We start from the raw sequence: 24,689 nt of genomic DNA, 5'->3' as shown, positions 1-24,689 counted from the left end.
AATGAAGATTTCCTGCATGGTAAATCACGTCCCCGGCCATGGTTTTCCTTTAGAAATTATGTTGAACGCTAGGAGATGGCTACAGCTCTTCTCCTGTATGAAAAGACTGACAGTCACAGAATTGAGAAGAGAAATGGGAAACACTCCACTCAAAAACCCAAACACCATAGGGGGCAAGAGAGATGGCCTAGCCATTAAGGCGTTTGCCTGCCAAGCCAAAGGAACCAGGTTCAATTCCCCAGGACCCACGTAAGCCAGCTGCACAAGGTGGCACATGAGTCTGGAGTTCATGTGTAGCAGCTGGAGGCCCTGGCACACCTATTCTCTTTCTCTCTCTCTCTCTCTCTCTCCCTCAAATAAATAAAAATAAATTTTAAAAAAAAGGGGGCTCCTGGGGCTGGCTCTTGATGTCACACAGCTCAAGGAGTCCTGCAGGAGGAAGAGATGCATACCCAGTGATTTGTTTCATGTGGGTCAAGCCACAGCTTCTAGGAGCTAGCATAGTAGATGGTACCTCACCACCCCACCACTCCTGTCCCAGTCAGTTGGCATAGTTTATCCAGGTCCCAGGTTTTTAATTTTAAAATCTTTATTTATTTGTGAGGGGAGGGAGAGAAAGAGAGAGGGGAAGAGAGAATAAGCATGTCAGGGTCTCTAGCCATTGCAAATGAACGCCAGAAGAACGTGCCACCTTGTGGGTACCGGGGAATAGAACTTGGGCCCTTTGGCTTTGCAGGCAAGCGCCTTAACTTCTGAGCCATCTCTCCAGCCCCAGGCTCCATTATTTGAAACTCTTATGTTTATGGCATACTGTGTAAAAGTACATATAGCATAAAATTTACTAGCTTAATCATGCTCAGGTGTACAATTTAACAACTTTAAGTATATCTGTAATACTATGTAACTAATCACCATGATTCCTTTTACTTGGAAAAAAGCCAATTATAGGAGCTAGGAATATAGCTCAGTTGGCAGAGAGCTTGCCTAGCATAGAAAGTCCTGGGTGCCATCCCCAATACTGCAAAACCAGGCATAATCTGCCACACTTGTACCCCAAGCACTCAGGAGGTAGAGGCAGGTGGATCAGAAGTTTAAGGTCATCCTCAATGACATAGCAAGTTCAAGGCCAGCCTGGGCTACATAATACCCTGCCTTAAAAAATTGCCATAAACAACAACAACAAAAAATCAATGAGGGGGCTAGAGAGATGGCTTAATGGTTAAGGTGCTTGCCTGCAAAGCCTAAATGACCTGGATTCGATTCTCCAGTACTGGTGTAAAACCAGATGCACAGAAAACTGAAAAGGATAATTATTAAATTCTTATATTTATTAAGGGAAGTAAAGCCAAGAAATGGTACTCATGTGGTTAGAGATCCCATGTGGAGGACCTGGGGGTGGGGAGGAAGCATGGAAAGAAAAGAGAAAAGAAAGTTCAAGAAGCCCCTACCATGTAGGGAGCTGGAGGGGTTAAAGAGCCCATGCAGAGAGGAAGGGCTGTGCTAAGGGGCCCTCCTGGTTGGGCCTAGACTAGGGCCTAGGCTCTTCCAGCTTGGCCTAGGGCCTAGGCTGAGCCAGCCCAGGCTCAGCAGTTTGGAAAAACTCATCCACAGCTGCAAGTTCCTAAGCGGTCAGAGAGAGTGTGCCCTCCCTTTGCAAAGGTATTTATAACCTTAGGGTGGTGGCTGTCTTTTGGCCCAGGTGAACCAGAGGGCCAGCTGGTTGGCTAGGCCTAGGTGCTGTGTCTGGAAGAGATTAGCTCTGGCACCAAGTTCCAGGGGCTAAACTTGACCAACCACAATGTTTAAACCCTATGGAAGACCTCCGTCTCAGGAAGGGTCCTGATTGTGGAAAAACAGGTCTCAAGGGAGCCAGGCAAGAGATGAGAAGTCAGCCTACCCTTTTCACCTTCAGGGGTCCAGTCACCCTCCCCTGTGCTAAGGGGCCCTCCCCTCAGGGGGACAGAATTCCAGCTAGAGTTTAAAAAGTGTTCAAGCATGAATACCTTAGCTACCCGCTTGCTTTCTCAATAACAAAGGATGCAGGATCTACTGGTCACCACATTTGGGCCCGTGCACAGCTCTTTCCACTCCTTCTTTTATCTCCTCACAACTCCTAAAGTTTAGTTTAATTTCTTCCCCCTTGAAACTCAGGAAATGGATGCTTTGAGGGGCACTGGACTCAAACTAGTCATGATTGAACAGGAGCAAAACATCGTCCTAGCCTGGCACAGTTGTCTATGTTTTAACGCCAGCACTTGGGAGTCTGAGGTAGGAGGGTCACGGTGAGTTTGAGTCCAGAGCCTGGAACTCCAAAGTGAGTTAGTCCCAGGTCAGCCTGGGCTTGAGTGAGACCCCCACCTTGACAGAAACAACAGAAGTTCTCCTGCAAGATCACTAAGCCTTCTCAAGTGGCTTTTACTGCATTTAATTATTCACTTACATTTTGGCAATGGCGTTTCTCAGTGGAGCCCAGACCGGCCTTGAATTCCAGTTATTCCAGCCCCAGTGTCTCAAATTTCTGGGATTGCAGGAAATGCATCAGATGCTGTGCCAGGCCTCCAAGGTTCATCTAGATGAAGCTGCTTCCAAAAACATGAAACACAACTATTATGTCTGGTACAAAATACCCAGGAGGGCTGGAGAGATGGCTTAGCGGTTAAGCGCTTGCCTGTGAAGCCTAAGGACCCCGGTTCGAGGCTCCATTCCCCAGGTCCCACGTGAGCCAGATGCACAAGGGGGCGCACGCATCTGGAATTCGTCTGCAGTGGCTGGAGGCCCTGGCGTGCCCATTCTCTCTCTCTCTCTCTCTGCCTCTTTCTCTGTCTGTCGCTCTCAAATAAGTAAATAAAAATAAACCAAAAAATAAATTTAAAAAAAATACCCAGGAATTAGTGAAAAGTAATCGGTTGGCTTCTGTGATGAATTCTTTTGTTTTTATTTTTATGCATTTGTTCTTATTAGGAGAGAGAGAATGGGTGGCACCAGGGCTTCTAGACACCGCAAATGAACTCCAGACACGTGTGTCACCATGCGTGTCTGGCTTATGTGGTATCTGGGGAGTCGAATCTGGGTCCTTAGGCTTCGCAGGCAAGCGCCTTAACTGCTAAGCCAGCTCTCCAGCCCTCTGTGATGAATTCTTAACTGCTACGGGATGACATTGATTAGTAGGTAAATGATTGTGTTGTAAATTTTACACTTAAAATTAAACGGTCCTCTTTGCCCCGCATAATGTGGTCACCTGCCGCCCCTCCCCCAAGGCTGTGTGTCCGGCTGCTGTTGGTGGCGCTGCAGAAAAAGTCAGCGCTCACGCCTGCCCTCTGAAATATCTCTAAAATTCTTGTCTTGATGCGTAATATTTGGACCGTTTTCAGCACCCTCACTCAGCCTGTACTACATCCTCAACACGTCCACAGACTTTGCAAGAGGCAGGGCTGAGTGGAAAAGAAATAAATAAATAAAACCCAGAAACCACTCAACAGGAATAGGTGCACGTGCACATACGTGCTATTTTGGTACGTTGGCCTCATACCTGACAGGTGGAAGAGAATGCTGAATAGAAACACAGAAGACCATTACTATGAAGATTTCAGGAAGGGGGGAAGAGGGGAAGGGGACCCCCTCCCAAGGTTTTCTTGCTTCTCAGCTCCTCATGCACTTGACCTGGCTTTTCCCATTGGATTTTCCCATTCAAGGAACTTTCTGTGTCCAAACCCAACTGCCCCATTCATTTAGCTTGTCCATAAAATGCTCTGTGAGAATATAAAAGCCACATTTTTATGCATACGCTTTGGGACCTACCTATAAGATACATGTGATTTACACACATCACGGGTAACTGGAAAGGTCAGCAGGGTGAAAACATGTGATTAGGCTCATTTTACTGAGGAGAAACTGAGGCACAGGAGATAGTCAATGAGGGGCTGGAGAGATGGCTTAGCAGTTGAAGCATTTGCCCGAGAAGCCTAAGGATCCAGGTTTGATTCCCCAGTACCCATGTAAGCCAGATCCGGTCCCAAGTCTGATTAGTTACTTTTCCCATCATTGTGACCCAATATCCGACAGAGGAAAAAAAAAAAAACATCTGAAGGGAGGGAAAGGATAGTTCAGCTTGTTAGGAAGGCATGATAGTGCACAGCATCTGGGCTATGTAGTGGAGGTTTCTCTCACCTTCCTGGATTGTAAAATAGAGGCAGGGCCAGGCTACCACCCTCAAAGGCCTGCTCCCAGTGACCCGCCTTCAGCCAGGCTCCACAGCCTCCAAAAAGAACGCCAGCTGAGGTCCAGGCACCCAAACACAGGAACTTATGGGACACATGTCAGAGAAGCTACACACCCTTTCCTCAGACTACAGAAGAAAAACTGAGACCCAGAAGTGGGAATGCTGAGCGGGGCACGGTGGTGCACGCCTTGAATCCCAGCACTCAGGAGGCAGAGACAGTGGGATCACCGTGAGTTTGAGAGTAAGTTCCAAGTCAGCCTGGGCTAGAGTGAGACCTTACCTCAAGAAAAAAAAAAAAAAGAAAAAAGAAAGAAAAGAAAAAGAAAAATGGGCTGGAGAGATGGCTTAGTGGTTAAGCACTTGCCTGTGAAGCCTAAGGACCCCGGTTCAAGGCTCTCTTCCCCAGGACCCACGTTAGCCAGATGCACAAAGGGGGGTGCAAATGTCTGGAGTTCGTTTGCAGTGGCTAGAGGCCCTGGAGCACCCATTCTCTCTCTCTCTCTCTGTCCCTCCCTCTCTCTCTCTCTCTCTGTCACTTTCAAATAAATAAATAAATGAAAAAAGGAAGGAATGCAAATGGCAAAAACATATTAAAAGAAGAAGAAGAAGGATCAGGTAGAATAATGCTGGCAGTGCCCAGGGCCCCCCAGGTCATGGCAGAGTCGGGATTCAGGTGTCACAAAAGCTGACCCTCAGCTATGCGCCCTTACCTACAAACACACACGGAAGCCCTGGGCAGTGTCGCGCAGGGGCCTCCAGTCCCCGGGGAGGGGTGAAATGACAGGCTGGTGGCTTCCTGACTGGCACTCCAGCCACGGGACCCAACCCGAGTCTTCAGGAAGCAATCCAGAGGTGGACCCGGGGCCTCACCCAAACAGAGGGGTTAGGCATGGGGAGAATTTTCCAGAGGAGCAAGAAGGGCGGAGGGAACCGTGACAGCCACCCAAAGTACTGTCGAGGGGGGTGGGGGGGGAGAGAGTTCGGTAATTCACGGAGGGTTGAAAGGGAAAACAAAGAAGGGAAAATTGAAACAAAAGCTATCTCGTTGACAATCTGCCATTTCCTATTTTCCAGTGGCTTTTTTTCCCTCCCCTTGGGGAGCTGGCATCGGCTTCGCACCTCATCAAGTGCATAGCATGTAGAGACAAGGCCTGAAGTCCCAAGTTTAAAAGCGGCGTGGATGTGAGGTGTGCACAGTCCGGCTTGCTGGACTTTGGGTCACAGCCAGCGCGCGCGGGGCTACAACCCCAGACCTACCAGTGACACGGACTGACACGGGCCTCCTCGGGTTTCAAGTCGGGTCCCTTTGTCTGAACTCTGTTGCTTGGTTATCATTTCACTAAAAATAATTAACTTCTCACAGCATTATTTATACTGAGCAAAACTCATGTAAGAGAAAGTAAAAGATTACTTAGCAAAAAGAAGGTTGAAGCGGGACGTGGTGGCCCACGCCTTTAATCCCAGCATTCTGGGAGGCAGAGGTAGGAGGATCGCTGTGAGTTCGAGGCCACCCTGAAACTACATAGTGAATTCCAGGTCAGACCCCCCCCCCCCTCACCGTCACAAAAAAATAGCCAGGTGTGGTAGTGCACACCTTCGAATCCCAGCACTCAGAGGGCAGAGGTAGGAGGAGTCTCGTGAGTTCAAGGCCACCCTGAGACTCCATAGTGAATTCCAGGTCAGCCTGGACTATAGTGAGACCCTACCTCGAAAAACCAAAAAAAGAAAAAGCAAGAAAGAAAGAAAGCTGGACAATAAAAAGATTTGAAAGTTTAGTAGAAAGAAAAGACATAAATAATCCAGAATGAATGAAAATCTGCCCCTGGACATTGACATATTTGCCTTTTTTTTTTTTTTTTTGTCTGTCTTACTACAGACTGGCCTCAAACTTACCATCCTCCTGCCTCAGAATCCTGAATGCTGGGTTTGTGGGCATTTGCTACCAAAGGCAAGCACTTAGGCACTTACAGCTCTGCTGTGTGTGCTAATCCATGGATATAATCCCAGCATTCAGAAGGCTGAGGTAAAGGGTCACGAGTTTGAATCCAGCCTAGACTACATCACAGGACACTGTTTCAACAATCACAGTAGCAAAATAAAAGAAAAAAGAAAACAGAGTCCTGTGACAAGGAAGGCAGACAGCTTGCCTCAGCCATCAGAGGAATTATAAATGGCGTTCATATTTTCCCCAATCCTATCTCCCTTTTCAGGATTGGTCATTTCGTGTGATATCGCATTCCATGGTAGGTAGAGCAGACAGGATTTCTAGGAATGACTGCCAAAATTCCACCCTAGTGCTCAGGCCCTGAGAATAGAACAAAATTTGACACCATGGGCTGGAGAGAAATGGTTTAGCAAAGCCAAAGAACCCAGGTTCGAGGCCCCAGGACCCACATAAGCCAGATGCACAAGGTGGATCATGCGTCTGGAGTTTGTTCGCAGTGGTTGGAGGCCCTGCCGCGCCTATTCCCTCTCTCATAAATAAATAAAAATAAAATATTTTAAAAATATACGACACCATGCTATGTGACAGGTCACAATTCACTTTCAAAGGGGGAGATAATCCAGGTGGGTTCAACCTACCTATGGGACCAGGGAAAAAACAGAATTCTCCCAGCTAACGGCAGAGGAGGCAGTGGGGGAGGGGGAGGAGGCGGTTTAAGCAGGACTAGAACCTCTGCAGACTGGAGAAGAAAGGAGACAGACAGGAAGGAGGAGGGCAGTGTGTGGGAACAGTCACACAAGCACAAGGAACTGAACACTGCCAGTTAGAAGTATCTTCTTCCCCAGGACATCCAGGGAGGAGCCCAACTCCCCAACATCCGGGTGTCAGTCTGAGCAAAGCCCCGTGGAGGCCACGTTGACTCTGACCTTCAGAGCTGTGAAACAATACACAGGAATTGTTTGTAAGCCCTGAGACGGACGGTGCTACTTTGTGAAAATGGCAAGAGACAATTCACCTCGCTTGCAACATGGAGTCAGGCTACCGCACAGAAGACATCAGGGCAAGGCTAGGCACAGGAAAGAGCGAGGTTGATGGTCTAGCCTGGCACTCTTTCGGCAGTTGCCCACGGTCTTTACAAGTCTCTCAGATCAATGGAGACTAAGAGAGAGAATTCTAAGCCAGACGTGATGATGCTTGTAATCCTAGCACTCAGGATGGAGAGTTCAAGACCAGCCTGGGCTAAATAGTGAGTTTAAGGCCACAGAGTAAGATGAAGGGGGAGGGGAGAGAAGAAAAAGTAAAGGAAAAGAAAGAAAGAAAATAAAAACCCTCTTCCAGCCAGGCATGGTGGCACGCACCTCTGATCCCAGCACTCAGGATGCAGAGGTTGAAGAATCACTGTGAGTTCAAGGCCACCCTGAGACAACATCATGAATTCCAGGTCAGCTTGGGCTACAATGAGACCCTTCTTTGGAAAACCAAAATAAATAAATAAACCCTCTTTCATCTTCTGATTCCTAAGACTTTTTCTCTTGCCAAGTAAAGTCAGCCCTTTATATCCCCCAGTTCTGCAGATGAAACAGTGAAAACTTGTGGCTGTACTGATGCTTCTCTTTCTGTTATTGCTCCCTAAACTGTTCCATATCATAACTATGGGCACTGCGTTCACATTGCACTAGGTGTTCAGAGTCATCTAGAGATCATTTGCAGTCATGCATTGCTTAACAATGGGAATAGTTATGGAAAAAATACATGGTGAGTCAATCTCATTGTGCCAATATCATAGAGGGCACTTACACATACTACGATGGTGACAGTGTTACTAGTTGATATAATCAATGGTTAGTTAATGCTCTGTGTGGTGGTTTCAAATGCAGTCCATTATTAAATGAAAAACCATTATGGGCCTGGAGAGATGGTTGAAACATTAAGGCGCTCGTCTGCGAAGCCTAAGGACCCATGTTCTGCTCTCCAGATCCCACGTTAGCCAGACGCACAAAGGTGAGACAAGCTCAAGGTCACACATGCCCACTAGGTGGCGCAAGCATGCGGTGTTTGAGTGTAGTGGCTGAGGCCCTGGTGCATGAATTCTCTCTCTCTGTCTCTTTCACATGCTCTCTCTAAAATAATAAATAATTGGTGGTGCACGCCTTTAATCCCACCACTCGGGAGGCAGAGGTCGGAGGATCGCCATGAGTTCAAGGCCACCCTGAGAGTACAGAGTTAATTCCAGGTCAGCCTGGACCAGAGTGAGACCCTACCTCGAAAAACCAAAAAATAAATAAATAAATAAATAATAAATAAATAAAAGAAGTATCATCATGTAGGGCGCAGCTACATACAGGACAACATACATATGTTATGTGCAAATACCATGCATTTTACACAAAAGACTTAAGCATGTACTGGTTTGGGTGTCTACAAGGGTCCTAGGACTGATCCCCCTTCAGCTACCAAGTGATGACTACACTGGGCTTTTCCACTTCGGACCAGTGGGTACCAGTTTGTCATCAATCTGAACGTGCTACTAAATCTAGCAGAGATCACCGCCAGTCACTGGTGAGAATGGTTACAGTCCTTGCATGGCACTCTAGAATCCTCCCATGGTGTCCTGTCCCCTCTTTCGCTTTCTCTATCAACCTTCTTCCAGGTCAAAATCTTTCCAGATTCAATTTCTCTACTTGGAGATAGTCACGATAGCTAGCAGAGAAATATTATTGAGTGGAAAGTTATTGTGGAAGAGTTCATGCTCTCTACTCAAATCCCATCTTTCCCTTGATGCTGAATCCACTTCAAATAAAGCTAAAGGAAAGGAGGATTGGGAAAGGCTCCAGGGGCATCATGAAATATGAAAGTTCATATTCATTCTTGCATATTTCATCCCAGGGCTCTTCCTAGCTGAGGTCAGCCAAGGACTAGCCTTACTCCTAAAGTGTAGTCAAACTTTCATTTCAATCCAGCAAACATTTACTGAGGGCCTCCTACGTGTGTTAGGCTCAAGAACTAACTCACAACAGAGAATCTTGGCACAAGCAATGACAGTGCAATCACCTAATTGACTTGGGATTTGGCAAGAACAGTACAGCCATCACAACTCCAGTGCTATTGCCCTGGAGCATGGGCAGCAGAGGCGCTAGACAGGAGGTGGGCTTAAGTGGACCCTGGCAAGCCATGGGGCACACAACCCAAGGGTAAAAGCATGGGGAATGGAGCCTCCGAGGAGGTCCTCTGTCTGTATTCTTGGCTACGAGCTCTGAGGACCATGACAATGAAAGCACAGAGTCTGTCATCTAGACTTTCATAATCCACTGGTGGGTCCACAAAGATGGCCTGTGTTGCAGTCAGGTTCACATGGCTAAAAGAAATCACCTGACCAAGAGCAGCCTTTGGGGAAAAAAGGATTTATTTGAGCTTACAGGTTCGAGGGGAAGCTCCAAGATGGCAGGGGGAAAACGATGGCATGAGCAGAGGGTGGACATCATCCCCTGGCCAACATAAGGTGGACAACAGGAACAAGAGAGTGTGCCAAACACTGGCAAGGGGACACCGGCTATAACACCCATAAACCCACCTCCAACAATACACTGCCCCCAGGAGACGTTAATTTCCAATTGCCATTAGCTGGGGAGACTAGCATTCAGAATATCTAAGTTTATGGGGGCCACCTGAATCAAACCATCACACCCTGGGAAAGGAAAAGTGGCCTGTGTAAAGATGTAGCCCAGCAAATAAGTAAACTTGTGGGCTGGAGAGATGGCTTAGTGGTTAAGCGCTTGCCTGTGAAGCCTAAGGATCCTGGTTCGAGGCTCGGTTCCCCAGGTCCCATGTTAGCCAGATGCACAAGGGGGCGCACGCGTCTGGAGTTCATTTGCAGAGGCTGGAAGCCCTGGCGCGCCCATTCTCTCTCTCTCTCCCTCTATCTGTCTTTCTCTCTGTGTCTGTCGCTCTCAAATAAATAAATAAAAAATTTAAAAAAAAATAAGTGAACTTGCCATTGAACAAAACTCTGCTATAGTTACTGATCCAAACACACAGAGGGCTGGAGAGATGGCTTGGGGGTTAAGGTGCTTTCCTGCAAAGCCAAAGGACCTAGGTTTGATTCTCCCAGATGCACAAGGTGGCGTATGCTTCTGGAGTTTCTTTGTAGTGGCTGGAGGCCCTGGCATGCCCATTCTCTATCTGCCCCCCCCGCCAAATAAGTAAATAAATAGCAAAGACACAGGAAATTTTCTGTTTCTAGCCCACCTGTGTTTCATCTTTAACCATTCATATTATATATGCCATCTCTCAAAACAACTAACTCTGCCGGGCGTGGTGGCGCACACCTTTAATTCCAGCAGAGCGAAGGCCAAGGTAGAAGGATCGATGTGAGTTCAAAGCCAGCCAGAGTCTATATAGTGAATTCCTGGTCAGCCTGGGCTAGAGTAAGACCCTACCTTGAAAAAGAAAGAAATAAATAAAAAGAAAGTAACCAACTGAGAACAAGCAGAGAGAGACAGAAAGAGAGAGAGAGAATGGGCACTCCAGGGCCTCTAGCCACTGCAAACAAACTCCAGATGCATGCGCCACTTTGTGCACCTGGCTTTACGTGGGCCCTCAGGAATCAAATCCAAGTCATTAGCCTTTGCAGGCAGGCCAAGCGTCTTAACCACTGAGCCATCCCTCCAGCCCTAGAAACTGATTTTTAATGGTAAGGGTCCCCTAAAGGCTCAGGAAACAAATCTATATGTCTCTGCTTTCTGGAGTACCTCTTCGCAAAGTGCTTAGCACTAGTGAGAAAGTGAAATGACGTTCTGAACTCTGTAGATATTTCTTGTACCAACAGAGCATACTTGGGCAACTTACTGAGGCTGGTAGCTGATAGAAAGCAGGCATTCGGTATATGATAGGTGTTTTTGTTTGTTTGTTTGTTTGTTTTTTTGCAGGGGAGGGGTGGTTTGTAATGATTTCATTCATTCTAATAATGAACTAATTCCGACTTTATTATTTCCTACCTGGATGGCAGCAAAAACCAGCTCATCCATCCGGCCCTATGTCCATCCACGCCAAACCACCCCCCCCCCCGTGGCATTCCGCCTCTTGAACATGGCCCCTCAGTGGCTTTCCGTTACAAACAATGCCCCACTCCTTGGCACATAGGAAGTGCCTTTCACTATCTGTCCCCTTCCTGCCCCTTCTGGCCTCACCTGCTGTCACTTGTCCCCAGGCACTCCCGCCATGTAGCCTGGCTCTTCGCTCCTCCACGGTTCCCTGCTGCGCCTCACTCCTTTGCAAACAATCTCCCCTCTGTTGAGAACACCTTTCCCACACTGGCCCCACTGGCCAATTTGGCCTCTCAAGAGAGGATGGATGGAAGTTCTCCCGCCACTTGAAAGCCTTTGTGATCTGACTCAGAATTGATCTCCCCTTCAATACACACCTGTTGGCATTTCCTGACAGCTTTAATAAGACATGGTCCAGATCCCACCCATTAAAATGTGCACTGGGGGCTGGAGAGATGGCTTGGCAGTTAAAAAGCTTGCCTATGAAGCCTAAGGACCCCAGTTCGAGGCTCGGTTCCCCAGGACCCACGTTAGCCAGATGCACAAGGGGGCGCACGCATCTGGAGTTCGTTTGCAGTGGCTGGAGGCCCTGGCGCGCCCATTCTCTCTCTCTCTCTCTCTCTCTCTCTCTCTCTCTCTCTCTCTCTCTCTCTCTCTCCCTCTGTCTGTTGCTCTCAAATAAATAAATAAAAATTAAAAAGATTTAAAATGTGCATTGGTGGTTTCCAGTATGTTGGTAGAGTTAGATGCTATTACCACACACAAATGTAAAAATGTTTTCATTATCCCTAAAAGAAAAAGACTTTTATTTGTTTTAAGTCATTCCTTTTCCATGTGCACCAGCCCTAGACAGATAGTAATCGGTCCACTTAGCTAACATGTGTACAACATGTGTTGTTTTGTAACTAACTTCCTTTCCTTAGCATAATATTTTAAAGATTTTTACACATAATGTATGTATCAAGACTTCATTAACTTTTTACTTTTATATATTTTTATTTTATTGAATTATTTGAGAGACAGAGAGAGAGAGAGAGAGGGGGGCACAAAAGAGCCTCCAGCCATTGCAAATGAACTTCAGATGCACACACCACCTTGTGCATCTGGCTTATGTGGGTCCTGGGGAATCAAACCTGGGCCCTCAGGCTTAACAGGCAAACACCTTAACTGACAAGCCATCACTCTAGCCCACTTCACTCATTTTTTTTATAACTGCTGAAAATATTCCACCATATAGGTAACTGTAATTTTCCCATCCATCCATCCACTGGTGGGAATTTGGGTAGTTTCTGGGGTCTTTTTGTTTTGCTTTTTGTTTCTTGAGATAGGGTCTCACTGCCCCAGGCTGACCTGGAATTCACTATGTAATCTCAGGATAGCCTCAAACTCACGGGGATCCTCCTACCTCTGCCTCCCAAGGGCTGGGATTAAAGGCGTGTGCCACCATGCCCCGCTTTGTTTCTGGTTTTTGATTATTGTGAATTATGCTGCTATCAACGTCATCATATTCACTTTCAACCAGGGAAAAGGAGAGTTTGGGCAATGAGCCAGGAAGTCATGGCAAGGTGGGAAGAAAATAATCAATCCTAAACTCAAGTAACCGTGCATCCAGAAACTCTCTCCCGGTGCATGAAGATATTGTCCCATGGCTCCCCTTGACCTCGCATGAACATATTCTCATTTGACAGTGGGAGACCAGCAAGACAAGCTGCTGCTAAGAGGACAGATGTCACCGAGGACCTGCCCCACAGAAGGCCCTGAGCAGGCAAGGGCTATTCCTTGCAGGAAGCACTTGGTACATATCCCTAAGCCACCCAGAAAACAGCAAGAGCTGCCTGTGGTCCCAGCTCCTCTCTCTGCCTTCCATCACGTTGGCTCCCCTCTGGTGCAGTGCTGAGACCCGCAACATTCCGATGTGATATTTTGGGCACATATATGTGTTTGTGGCGAACATGTGCACATGGGTGTCGGTGTATGTTTATCTTTGCAGGAGAGGCAGGGCAGAAGTTGGATTGGGTATCATGCTCTATCACCGGCCACCTCGTTAGTTTAAACAAGAGTCACTGGTTGTCAGGGATGCCTCGGCTCAGCCTTCAGAGCACTGGAGTTACAGGTGGCCCACCATTACTGCCCTGCATTCACATGGGTGGTGGGGATCTGAACTTGGGTCCGCATGTTTTCATAGCAAGCATTTTACCTACTGAGCCATCACTCCAGCTGCTGTTCCAATATTTTCACTCCCCTAAGAGCATGTGCCATCAGTGTGCCCCAGAGCAGCTCCCTCCATGCCAGTGAAAGCGGAGGCCCAGGGCATCTCACCCAGACACAGGGCAAGCCCCAGCAGCTAGCAGAGCACTGGGTGAATTCATCTCTCCTCCAGTTCTCCTCTGGACCATGTAGATAGAGAAGGACTCGTATGCGCTTGTCTCCAGGAAGACCCGGAGCTCACTGCATGGAGAGGGTGTCTCATCCACTCTGAGCTGATTAGACGTGCCCAGGCACATTCAAGGAAGAGAACGCAAGCTGGCTGATGCTATTTAGAGACCCTGATAGGCTGCCTGGCCTCTGAGCGCCTCTGGGCCACCTGACCCTGTGAGCTGAGAGCACAGGATGACGTTGCCTCTGCTGGATACCCTTCTGTCACCCCAGAGATTCAGGAGGTTCCTGGTGACAGCTCATGGTGCACAGACCCTAAAATAACTGATTAGGAGGTAGATGCTATTTCTACAAAGTACAGCCTGTTCTCTTACGGATGCCAACAGGTTACGTCACTCTGAACGGATGCTTTTCTAGAGTGCCTTTCTAAGGCCTGCCTCACAAACGGACTCTTGCGGTTGTCCCAGCCAGAATTACTAGCATCCAGGTAAAAAGTGGGAGTGCCGCCTTCTGTTTCAAGGGAGGGAAATTCAGAAACACTGAATCCAGAAGCAGGGCTAACATGTCTGTGGCTGGGAAGAGGCAGCAGGCACAGACCCATACTGTGGTACAGCCAAGGAGGGAGGCTTGCTGCCAGGCAAGGGATGGTTGGGGGCGACCACATTTTTCTTATCATGGGATAGGCGACAGAGGGGAGGGAGCATTGTCCAAGCCCTTTGGCCCTTAGCTGGGAGCAAGAAGGCAGCTTCTAACTTCACTTGCTCATAAAGGAAAAACAAGAAGGGATTTGGGAGCAGAAGGGCGAAAGTGGCATCGAGGCCCAGGCTGTCTGAATCTGAACCTTGCTGTTTCTTTTGTTTTAATATTTTATTTTTATTTATTTGACAGAGAGAGAGAGAATGAGAATGGGCACGCCAGGGTCTCCAGCCACTGCCAACAAACTCCAGATGGCATGTGACCCCTTGTGCATCTGGCTCACGTGAGTCCTGGGGAATCGAACCTGGGTCCTTTGGCTTTGCAGGCAAATGCCTTAACCACTAAGCCAGCCCTCCAGCCCTGAACCTTGCTACTTCTTAACAGCATTCCTGGGGTGAGCTCCCTGAAACGAGCCTTGTCTCACCTTGTCAACATGGATTTTCTATTGTGTAGAATTGTTACAAAAACAAATAAATGAATTAATGTCAACATGTTAGACTTGTCTAAATGCGTGACATGTAATAAGTGAAACAGAAATGTTTGTAACATAATCTTATATTTTAGCCTCCCTGACTCTGAATGGATTTCTTTCTTTTTTTTTTTTCCACACAGTGTTTCTGGTATCTCAGGCTGCCTCAAACTTACTTTGTAGCAGAAGATGACCTTGAACTCCTTACCTCCAAAGGGATTTTTATCCAGCTATCACCTACTGCTTTCCTGGGTTAAGAAAGTATCAGTTCTCAGCCATCAGAAGGCTTTTCATGCAGCACCACTTAAAATGGAGGACAAATGATATAGATGATGGCGACATTTTTAAAATAGTCAAAAGGTGGGATGCAGAGATGGCTTAGCAGTTAAGGCACTTGCCTGCAAAGCCAAAGGACTCGGTTCGATTCCCCAGGACCCACGTTAGCCAGATGCACAAGGTGGTGCATGCCGTCTGAGTTTGTTGGCAGTGGCTGGAGGCCCTGGCACGCCCATTCTCATTCTCTCTCTCCCTTTTCCTCTCTCTCTCTCTCTCAAATAAGTAAATTTTTAAAAATAAATAAAGTTTTAAAAAAAGGTGCTGGAGAGATTGCTTAAAGATGCTTGCTTGCAAAGCCTGATAGCTGTGTTCAGTTCCCCAGTACCCACATCAAGTCAGACACACAAAGTAATGCACATGCATCCAGAGTTCATTTGCGGTGGCAGGAGGCCATTGTGTACCCGTACTCTGTGTGTGTATCTCTGTCCCTCTCTGTTCTATCTCTCCCACTCATAAATAAATAAATAAGATATGTATATATGTATATATATATATACATTTTTAAAGGTGATGGAGTGTGGTTCTGGGATAAAGTTAACACACAGTGGGTACAATGCTTGAACCCAAACACTGGGGACGGGGGAGAAGCAGGGGGGAAGAGTGGAGCCAGGTATGGTAGCCTATGCCTGTAACCTCAGAACTCAGGGAGCTGAAGCAGAAAAGTCATGAGTTTGAGGCCAGACTAGACTAAACAGAAATATCCCTTTTCATTTTTTAAGGGTTTTTTTTTTTAATTTATTTGCAAGAAGAGAGAGAAGGAGAAAGAAAAAGAATGAGAAAGGGAATGGGCTCACCTGGACCTCCTGTGACTGCAAATGAACTCCAGATGTACTTTGTGCATCGGGCTTTATGTGGGTACAGGGGAATCAAACCTGAGCGGTCAGGCTTTGCAAGGGAGTGCTTTAACCACTGCGACATCATTCCAGCTCAAGAGCCCTCTCTTTTAAAAATAATAGTCAAAAACTGGGCAAGGGGGCTGGAGAGATGGTTTAGTGGTTAAGGCATTTGCCTGCAAAGCCTAAGGACCCAGGTTTGACCTCGGTTCGATTCCCCAGGACCCATGTAAGCCAGATGCACAAGGTGGCATGTGTGTCTGGAGTTTATTTGCAGTGCCAGGAGTTTCTGGAGTGTATGTTCTCTCTGTCACTCCCCCTCTTTCTCTCCCTCTTTCTCTCTCAAATAAATAAAATAAAAATTTTTTAAAAGAGCAAAAGAGGTAAACTGTTCATGTAAATCATCTACGTCCCACGCTCATGCAAGCAACCCTAATTAAACTCAGTGTCACACACACACACACACACGGCACAAAAGGAGGAGGAGGAATTGTGGGAGAAAAGTTCAGTGGGAGAGAGATAAGAGAAGGTAATGGTGTGAACGTGATTATATACACACATGAAATTGTCAAAGAGAAGTAAAACTCTACAGCACATAAAAGGGGGAAAGGACAAAGGATGCACATGGTTTGGGGGTGCTTTTTTACATGGAGGCTTGGGAGGAGAGTTAAGAGACATCTTTTTTCTCAGCTCCTGAATATCTCAAGATATCTGGAAATGATTGTAACGGTCAGATTCTGTCTGGAAAAAGAAGAAACTTTTGTTTTAACAATGACAGGCAGGATCATCTTTGGGGCCAAAAAATGTTAAACACTATGCAACTTGCTTAACTTCCGACAGAAATGTGTTTTATTCATTCATTTAAAAAAGGAAAAAAGACTCTCCCTCTTTCTCTCTCTCTCTCTCTCTCTCTCTCTCTGATTCTCTCATGCTCCAATAAATAAATGAAAGTGAAAATGAAATTTTAAATGAAAGACATTTAGTTTTTGTATTCAGGGAGATGCTGCGAGCCGTAGGCTTCTTCTGGGCACACCTGTGAAAACAGACCTTCCTTCCCCCCCGCCCCCCCCCCGACCTGCCAACGCCTGCAGCCACCGCAGGGAGCGTGGGAGGGGCGAGGTGCAAGCAGGCCTGAGGTGAGCATCGCCCCGCAGCTGAGGCCAGGCTGGTTTCTCTGGCTCCAGAAAGTGAACTTCCAACCCTGCAGTGCCTCTGACGATAGATGCTGCTGGATGGCAGGATCTTCTCCTACCCCACCGGCTCCCTACCTCTGAGCTCTGCCTGCCACAGAAAGTTTCTAGAATATAGGTGTCCTGATTTATCTATTTATTTATTTATTTGAGAGAGAGAGAGAGAGAGAGAATGAATGGGTGTGCCAGAGCTTCTAGCCACTGCAGATGAATTCCAGACACATGCGCCAATTTGTGGCATCTGGCTTCCGTGGGTCCTGGGGAATCGAACCCAGGTCAAGTTTTAGCCTTGTCAGCAAAATGCCTTAACTGCTAAGCCATCTCTGCAGCCCCTTTATTGCCATTTTTAAGACATAACGCGTGCCCAACTGAACATATACTTGGATGGCATGTCTGTCAGGGTCCAAAGAAGAAAAATGAGCAAAAGTATGTTAAAATTATCAAGAAGGAAGGAGAAGAGAGGGAGGAGGCAGAGGAAGAAAAGACCACTTTAGAAGAAGAAAAGCAGGCGTAAACAGGCCAGCAAAGTCAATATTCAATTTTTGTTTTTGTTCTTGTTTTTTGAGGTAAGGTCTCACTCTAGCTCAGGACCTGGAATTGTCTATGTAGTCTCAGGGTGGCCTTGAACTCACAGCGATCCTCCTACCTCTGCCTCCCAAGCACTGAGATTAAAGGCACATGCCACCGTGCCTGGCTCTATTCAAATTTCTTTAACGTAAAAAGGGGGCAACCAATCATTTCATCCATTTAACAGATACCTATTTGGCACCTACTATGGTCTAAGTCATACAGATCATGACCCCATATGGGGTCAATAACTGAATGTAGGAGTCATGAAAAAAACTGACAATAGTAAAAAGTTTCTGAGTGTACAACAACCAAAAGTTAATTCAAAATCAAATTTGCAACGAATCTGAGGCATTTCTTGCAACACTCCCCTGTGTGTTTTCTTGTGTGATTTCTGTGCAGCCTTAGTTCTGAACACACAGTGGGTCTCCTCTGCACTGAGCATGCTGTTAATGTGCCATAAATATCTTGGCTCAGAGACCATTGCATGTTTATGAACTGTAATATACATACATGTTTTCTGCCCTGCTAAAAATACAATGGTTTAATTACAGAAAACACAGACTTTTAAGATTTTTTTCCCTCATCCCTCGGAATATATCTTTGGATTGTATTGTGTAAGGATGTTTGACATTAAATTTTTCTGTTTGAGTTGCAGACTTAAATTTCATGTTTTTTTTTTAATTTATTTGCACATGGGTGTGAGCATGCATGCCAGAGTCCCTTGCTGATGCAAATGAATGCCCATCCGGATATACGTGGGTAGCTGGGGACTTGAACCTGTGCCAGCAGACTTTGTAAGCTTGTACCTTTAAGGGCTGAACCATCTCTCTAGCTCCCAGAATTTCTTCTTCCTTTCTTTAATCATTCACTGAGGCTGGGGAGATGGCTTAGTGTATAAAGTGCTTGTTTTCTAGCATGAAGACCTGAGTGTGGATCCCCAGCACCTATGTAATTTTTTTAAAAGCTGGAAAAATTCATTAAATGAATTTTGACTTGGGATTAGGACAGAATTTCTAATAGTTTCTGAAATGGTCCTAAATGTACCCCTGCCATTTTGTAAACTATGTACTTATGAGGGACAGAATTCTCAGCACTGCTGATTATAAAATCAAAATGTCAACAACTCTGGAAAGCACTGAAGATGTTCTACATTCAGCATTACCAACTATTCATCCAAGTTTCAACTCCTTATTTAAAAATCAGCAAGCATGTTTCATGGTATACAGGTATGTATTCATCTTTAAAAGTTGGTCAAACTGTATGTTTACCAAAGGACTGTGTTTTTTAAATAGTTATTTATTTATTTGCAAACAGATAGAGATAGAAGAGAAATAGAGAATAAGCATGTCAGTGCCGCCAGCTTCTGCAAATGAACTTCAGATGTATGTGCCACTGGTGCATCTAGCTTTACATGGGTACTGGGGAATTGAATTAAGGTCATTAGGCTTTGCAGACAAGCACTTTAACTTGGTCAGTGGTTTACAGCTTCCCTGCCTTCATGTCCTTTGATATGTGGTCATGCGCTCTTCTCAATGAAGGCACTGCTTTGTAGGTGATTTTTTTTAATTAATTGGGAACTCTAATATATGAATATACAGTAATTTTATCATGTTCCCATCTCATTACCTTCTTTGGTCCCTCAACCCCCTTCCTCTAAGAAACCTCTTCTCTCAAGGTAATCTTCCTCCTGTTGTGTTGTCTCGTCCCTTTTGTTCTCCTCTGTTCTTGTGGCAAAATGTTGATGGGCCCAGAACTGTGCCGGTCTTGGGGGGCTATTTGTAATCACTGTGAGGTCATGAATGCACCAGTCAGTTCATGTCAAAAGGAGTGTCCAAAAAACACTGATGCACCCTTAAGTTATGCTTGTTGTTTTTTGCTTGTTTGTTTTGTTATTTTGTTGTTTTGTTTTCCGAGGTAGGCTCTCACTTTAGCCCAGGCTAACCTGGACTTCACTATGTAGTCTCAGGGTGGCCTCAAACTCATGGTAATCCTTCTACCTCTGCCTCCCGAGTGCTGGGATTAAAGACGTGTGCCACCATGCCCAGTTCTAAATTATACTTTTTTTTAAGTGTTTTTATTTATTTATTTATTTGAGAGAGAAAGATGGGCGTGCCAGGGCCTCTAGCCACTGCAAATGAACTCCAGATGCATGTATCACATTGTACATCTGGCTTATGTGTGTACTGGGCAATCAAACCTGGGTCCTTGGGCTTAGCAAGCAAGTGCCTTAAACATTAAGCCATCTCTCCAGCTCATGTAGCTTATACTTTTTTTTTTTTTTCTATCCCTTCATCTGCAATGTTCCCAAAGCCTTGGAGGGTGTGTTAGAAGCCTCCTTGAGTGCTGCGCTCACAACGGCCTCTTATTTTCTACCTTGATGAGTTTTGAGTCTTTTCAGTCTCAGCCCCCATCTCCATAGAGAAGGTTCTCTGGCTACTATATGTTATTATTAGCATGCATCATATTCACTAGCTTATGCATTAAAATTATGTGTATAAAATACTATTATTTTTTTTTTTTTTTTTTTTTGTTTCTCAAGGTAGGGTCTCACTCTAGCTCAGGCTGACCTGGAATTCACTATGGAGTCTCAGAGTGGCCTTGAACTCACAGCGATCCTCCTACCTCTGCCCAGCGTTAAAGTATTGTTTTTAAAATTAGCAATGGCACTGAAAGTGAACCTTTGGAGCCGGGTGTGGTGGTGAATATCAGTAATCCTAGCCCTCAGAAGGCTGAAACACCAAACCATGAACTTGAGGCCAGCTTTGGCTACTCAGCAGGACCCCATCTCCAAAAAGAAAAGAAAAAAAGAACTCCCTAAGTGGATGGCGTTCTCCCTATGTAGGGGACACGCTCTTGTAGTTAATTTTTTCCTTACAAAACACTATGGGCAGAATTACATGCTGAGAGCTCACAGCACAAAAGCAGGGCACTGTTTAAAGTATTTAATACCCTAGGTGTGTTTTAAACAGTGAAGTCACTCCACCAACTTTGTTATTGTTTTTTCAGCCCGTGGTGGCTGAGAAAATGGGGAGATCACATCTTAGGAGGGACATGAGTGAATGAGACTGCTTCCTGAGGAAGTGGCAGTGATGGCAGGGCCTGGGAAATGGCCGTCCAGAAGGAACAGTCAAAGGAAGGGAAGGTGTTTATACTAGAGAGAGAAGGCTTCAAGGGAACACAGAGCTGTTTCCAAATATCTAAGGGGACTTCATTTATCCTGAGTAGCTCAGGATAAACTATAACCGACTCACCAAATGCACATGACGCGAGAGTTTGGATTGCTATTCTCTGGGGTTTTCTAAAGTATTTTATGTATTCATTTATTTGAGAGAGGAAGAGGCAGAGAGAGAGAAAGATTGGGCACCTCATGGCCTCTAGATCCTGAGAACCAACTCCAGCTGTATGTGCCACTTTGTGCATCTGGCTTACATGGGTCCTGGGGAATTGAACCTGAGTCCTTCAGCTTTGCAGGCAAGTGCTTTAACCACTAAACCATTGCTCCAGCTCCCTTCTCTGGGTTTTATAAGGTAAGGCTTAATTCTAGCCCAGACTGACTTGGAACTTACTTTGTAGCTCCAGGCTTGCTTTGGACTCACAGCCATCCTCCTGCTTCAGCGGCCTGAATGCTGGGAATATAGGCATGTGCCACCATGCCGAGCTGATTTTGGACTTTAAGAAAAGAAAAATAGCTGACGGTTAAAGCTCTCAAACATGAGGTGACCTGTAACCCTGTAATCTGTGGACTCTGATCCTTGGTCTCTCACAAACACTGGAGCATTAGAGAAGTGATTCCTAAACTAATGTATATTGATATTACAAAACTATTCCAAATTTATACTGCTAATATGATATGTCCATATTAGATCACTTTGATTTGACACATTTACAACTGAAAATTGAAATGTTTACTTTATATCTAAATTTCAGAAATATACCTAGTGAGGTCAATTTAGATATAAATAATAGTTATGAACTTTCAGGGCACAGGAGATTGAAAGATGAGATGTTATTATTGAATAAACAGTTACTCATTGGGAAATATTGAGTCTATTTGAAGAAATACAACAATAAAGTCATAAAATAACTATATTGGGTAACATAATATTGACACTCGTATGACTCAAGAACATGTTGAAAGTCACCATATACACTGCTAAACAGCTCTCAGCTCATCTCTACCAAGGATCTACAAGATCTCAAAGAGGAGGTTTAAAGAAAGGAAACGAACCAGGCATGGTGGTGCACACCTTTAATCCCAGCACTTAGGAGACATAGGTAGGAGGATCTCCATGTGTTCAAGGCCTCCCTGAGACGGCATAATGAATTCCAGGTCATCCTGGGCTAGAGCAAAACCTACCTTGAAAAGCAAAAAAAAGAAGAAGGAGGAGGAGGAGGAGGAGGAGGAGAAGAAGAAGGAGGGCTGGAGAGATGGCTTAGTGGTTAAGGTGCTTGCCTGCAAACCCTAAGGACCCATGTTCAACTCTCCAGGTCCCACATAAGCCAAACACACAAGATGATGCAAGAGCTCAAGGCAGCAAATGCGGACAAGGTGACACATGCATCTCGAGTTCAATTACAGAGGCTAGAGGCCCTGGGGTCATCTCTCTCTCACTCACTCTCTCTCTCTCCTGCTCTCTTATTAAAAAAAAAAAAAAAAAAAAAGGTCAGGCATGGTGGTGCATGCCTTTAATCCCAGCACTCAGGAGGCTGAGGTTGGAGGATCGCTGTGAGTTCAAGGCCACCCTGAGACTACATAGTGAGTTCCAGATCAGCATGGACCAGAGTGAAACCTTACCTCAAAAAAAAACAAAAAGAAAAATTTCTGGTAGGGTCTCGTTCTAGCCCAGACCTGGAATTAGTCTCAGGGTAGCCTTAAACTCATGGCAATCCTCCTACCTCTGCCTCCCAAGTGCTGGGATTAAAGGTGTGCACCACCACACCTGGCTTCAAAATGTTTTTTAAAAAGAAAAGGAGGGTACTTAATAGGTTGGTATTATATATATGTAAGTACAATGATTGAGATGGGGAGGTAATATGATGGAGAATGGAATTTCAAAGGAGAAAGTGTGTGTGGGGAGGGAGGGTATTACCAGGGGATATTTTCTTATAAGCATGGAAAATGTTAATAAAAATTAAATTAAAAAAAAAAGAAAGGGAATGAGAACACCAGATATCCTCAGACTGAGGTCCATCTAAGCAGGGCCCTGGACCTCTCCAGAGGGAGAACGATGCATCCTGATCTGGACCAAAGCAGAGCTTCCATTACCTCAGCCATGCTCTCCACAGGGACGTGTGTCCTAGACAGACTGAAGAAGAAAGGTCAGTGGTGGAATTGCACCAAGAGGGTCCTTTTTTTTGTTCCTGAGTCCTGAAATATGACATTAACTGAGCTCCTCAAAGTGACCCTCAGGACAAGGTGAAGTGGGTGCAGCTAAAGAGGCTGCACAATGATAGCACAGTTCTGTCTCCATGAAGGTGCTGGTTAGCCAAGTCTACATGTGTGAGATTATATATACCTACACACATACACAGAGATTCATGTAGAAAATGACAAAATCTAATTACCCTCTGTGGTGGTTTGAATCAGATGCTCCCCATAGACTCATGTGTTTTGAATGCTTGGTCCCCAGCTGATAGTAACTTGGGAGGTGGAGCCTTGCTACAGGAGGTGTGCGGTTGGGGCTGGACCTTGGTGTTTATTAGTCCCTAGCTTACCAGTGTTAGTTCCGCTTGCTCTCTTGTGGCTCTTTTCCATCTGCTGTGGCAGAGGTGATGTCTAGCCTCTGCTCATGCCACGCTTTCCCCTGCCATCATGCAGCTCCCCCTCAAGGCTATAAGCCAAAATAAAAACTGTCCTCCCACCAGCTGCTTTGGGTTGGGTGTTTTGTCCCAGCAATGCAAAGGTGACCACAACACCCTCTTCCTTCTTGACACCTGGCCCTTCCTTCTTCCCTTCCCTCCTGCCACTGCTTCTCCCAGAGGAACTCCTGGCACAGTGGCTTCCACGTTACCACACAACAAAGAGCTCAAGGAGATCGAGAAAGAGATTAAATTTTCCCACAGTCAGATTACTCACCTCTACAGCTGGATCACCAGCCTGGACAAAGGACAGAAAAGGACTGCAAGCTGGGGAACATTTCCAGAGCATTCCAGAACAGAGAGGGTTTCGTGCCAAGAAGCAGAACTTGCTATCAACCCACTGTGGGGCTGGATCATCAATGCCTTTTCAGAGGAAGAGAACCAAATAAACTTCGGTGGATTCATGAGAATTTTGTCTCATTTCCTATCACTGAGGGTAATGAAACGTGGGTACTAGGGAATCAAAACTAGGTCCTGAGGCTTTGCAGGCAAGCCTTAACCACTTAGCCATCTCGCCAACCTCCCCCCCCCCACCAAATAAATTTGTCAATGAACCAAGACCACTCAACAGCCAAAGCAACAAGCTGCACTTGGCTTTCAGACTATACAAATTGAATAAAGATGACAAGATCCCCCATGATGAGATGTTGCAGGGGTTCTGCATGGTGATTGGATTAAATGCCTCACATGGGGGTCTGAGGAAATGGCTCAGTGATTAAAGGTGCTGGCTTACAAAGCCAAGTTCGAGTCTCCAGCCCTCACATAAATCCAGATGCACCAAGTGGAGCATCCATCTGGAGTTGATTTGCAGCAGCAAGAGGCCCTGGTGTACCTAAACTCTCCCCCTCTCTCTCTGTCCTCCTCTCTTTCTGGTCATAAGTAAATAAATAATAAACAAGGCCTCAACTGGGCAACATCATCCAGGAGGTTGGTCAGGATGGGCACAGTGCCATATCTTTCACAGACTCAGTTAAAATTTTGCAGAGGGTGGTTTGAGAACAAGAATATGAGCATCCAGTTCTTCACTAAAGGGCAAAGAATGAATTGTCTTTGCTGTCTACTATTGAAGAACGGGAACTTAAGAGTCCTTCTGGGGCTGGAGGGATGGCTTAGCGGTTAAGGCATTTACCTGCAAAGCTAAAGGACCCAAGGTT

At 45.9% G+C, this 24,689-nt stretch overlaps 1 protein-coding gene across 1 annotated transcript in view; it reads left to right on the top strand.

The window, feature by feature from the left end:
• LOC123455118 (calcineurin B homologous protein 1-like) overlaps positions 1 to 24,254 on the top strand; it is a 62,901-nt gene extending 38,647 nt beyond the window's left edge. Inside the window, exons 2-3 of the mRNA XM_045135305.1 lie at positions 23,656 to 23,981; positions 24,043 to 24,254. Of these exons, the coding sequence (XP_044991240.1) occupies positions 23,656 to 23,981; positions 24,043 to 24,254 (538 nt within the window). The remainder of the gene's footprint in view (positions 1 to 23,655; positions 23,982 to 24,042) is intronic.
• Positions 24,255 to 24,689: the final 435 nt, after the last annotated feature.

This window comes from Jaculus jaculus, chromosome 15 (assembly GCF_020740685.1).
Source record: "Jaculus jaculus isolate mJacJac1 chromosome 15, mJacJac1.mat.Y.cur, whole genome shotgun sequence".
Taxonomy (NCBI): Eukaryota; Metazoa; Chordata; class Mammalia; order Rodentia; family Dipodidae; genus Jaculus; species Jaculus jaculus.
Note: the sequence above shows the minus strand (reverse complement) of the source record. Positions and strands in the feature narration are given on the sequence as shown.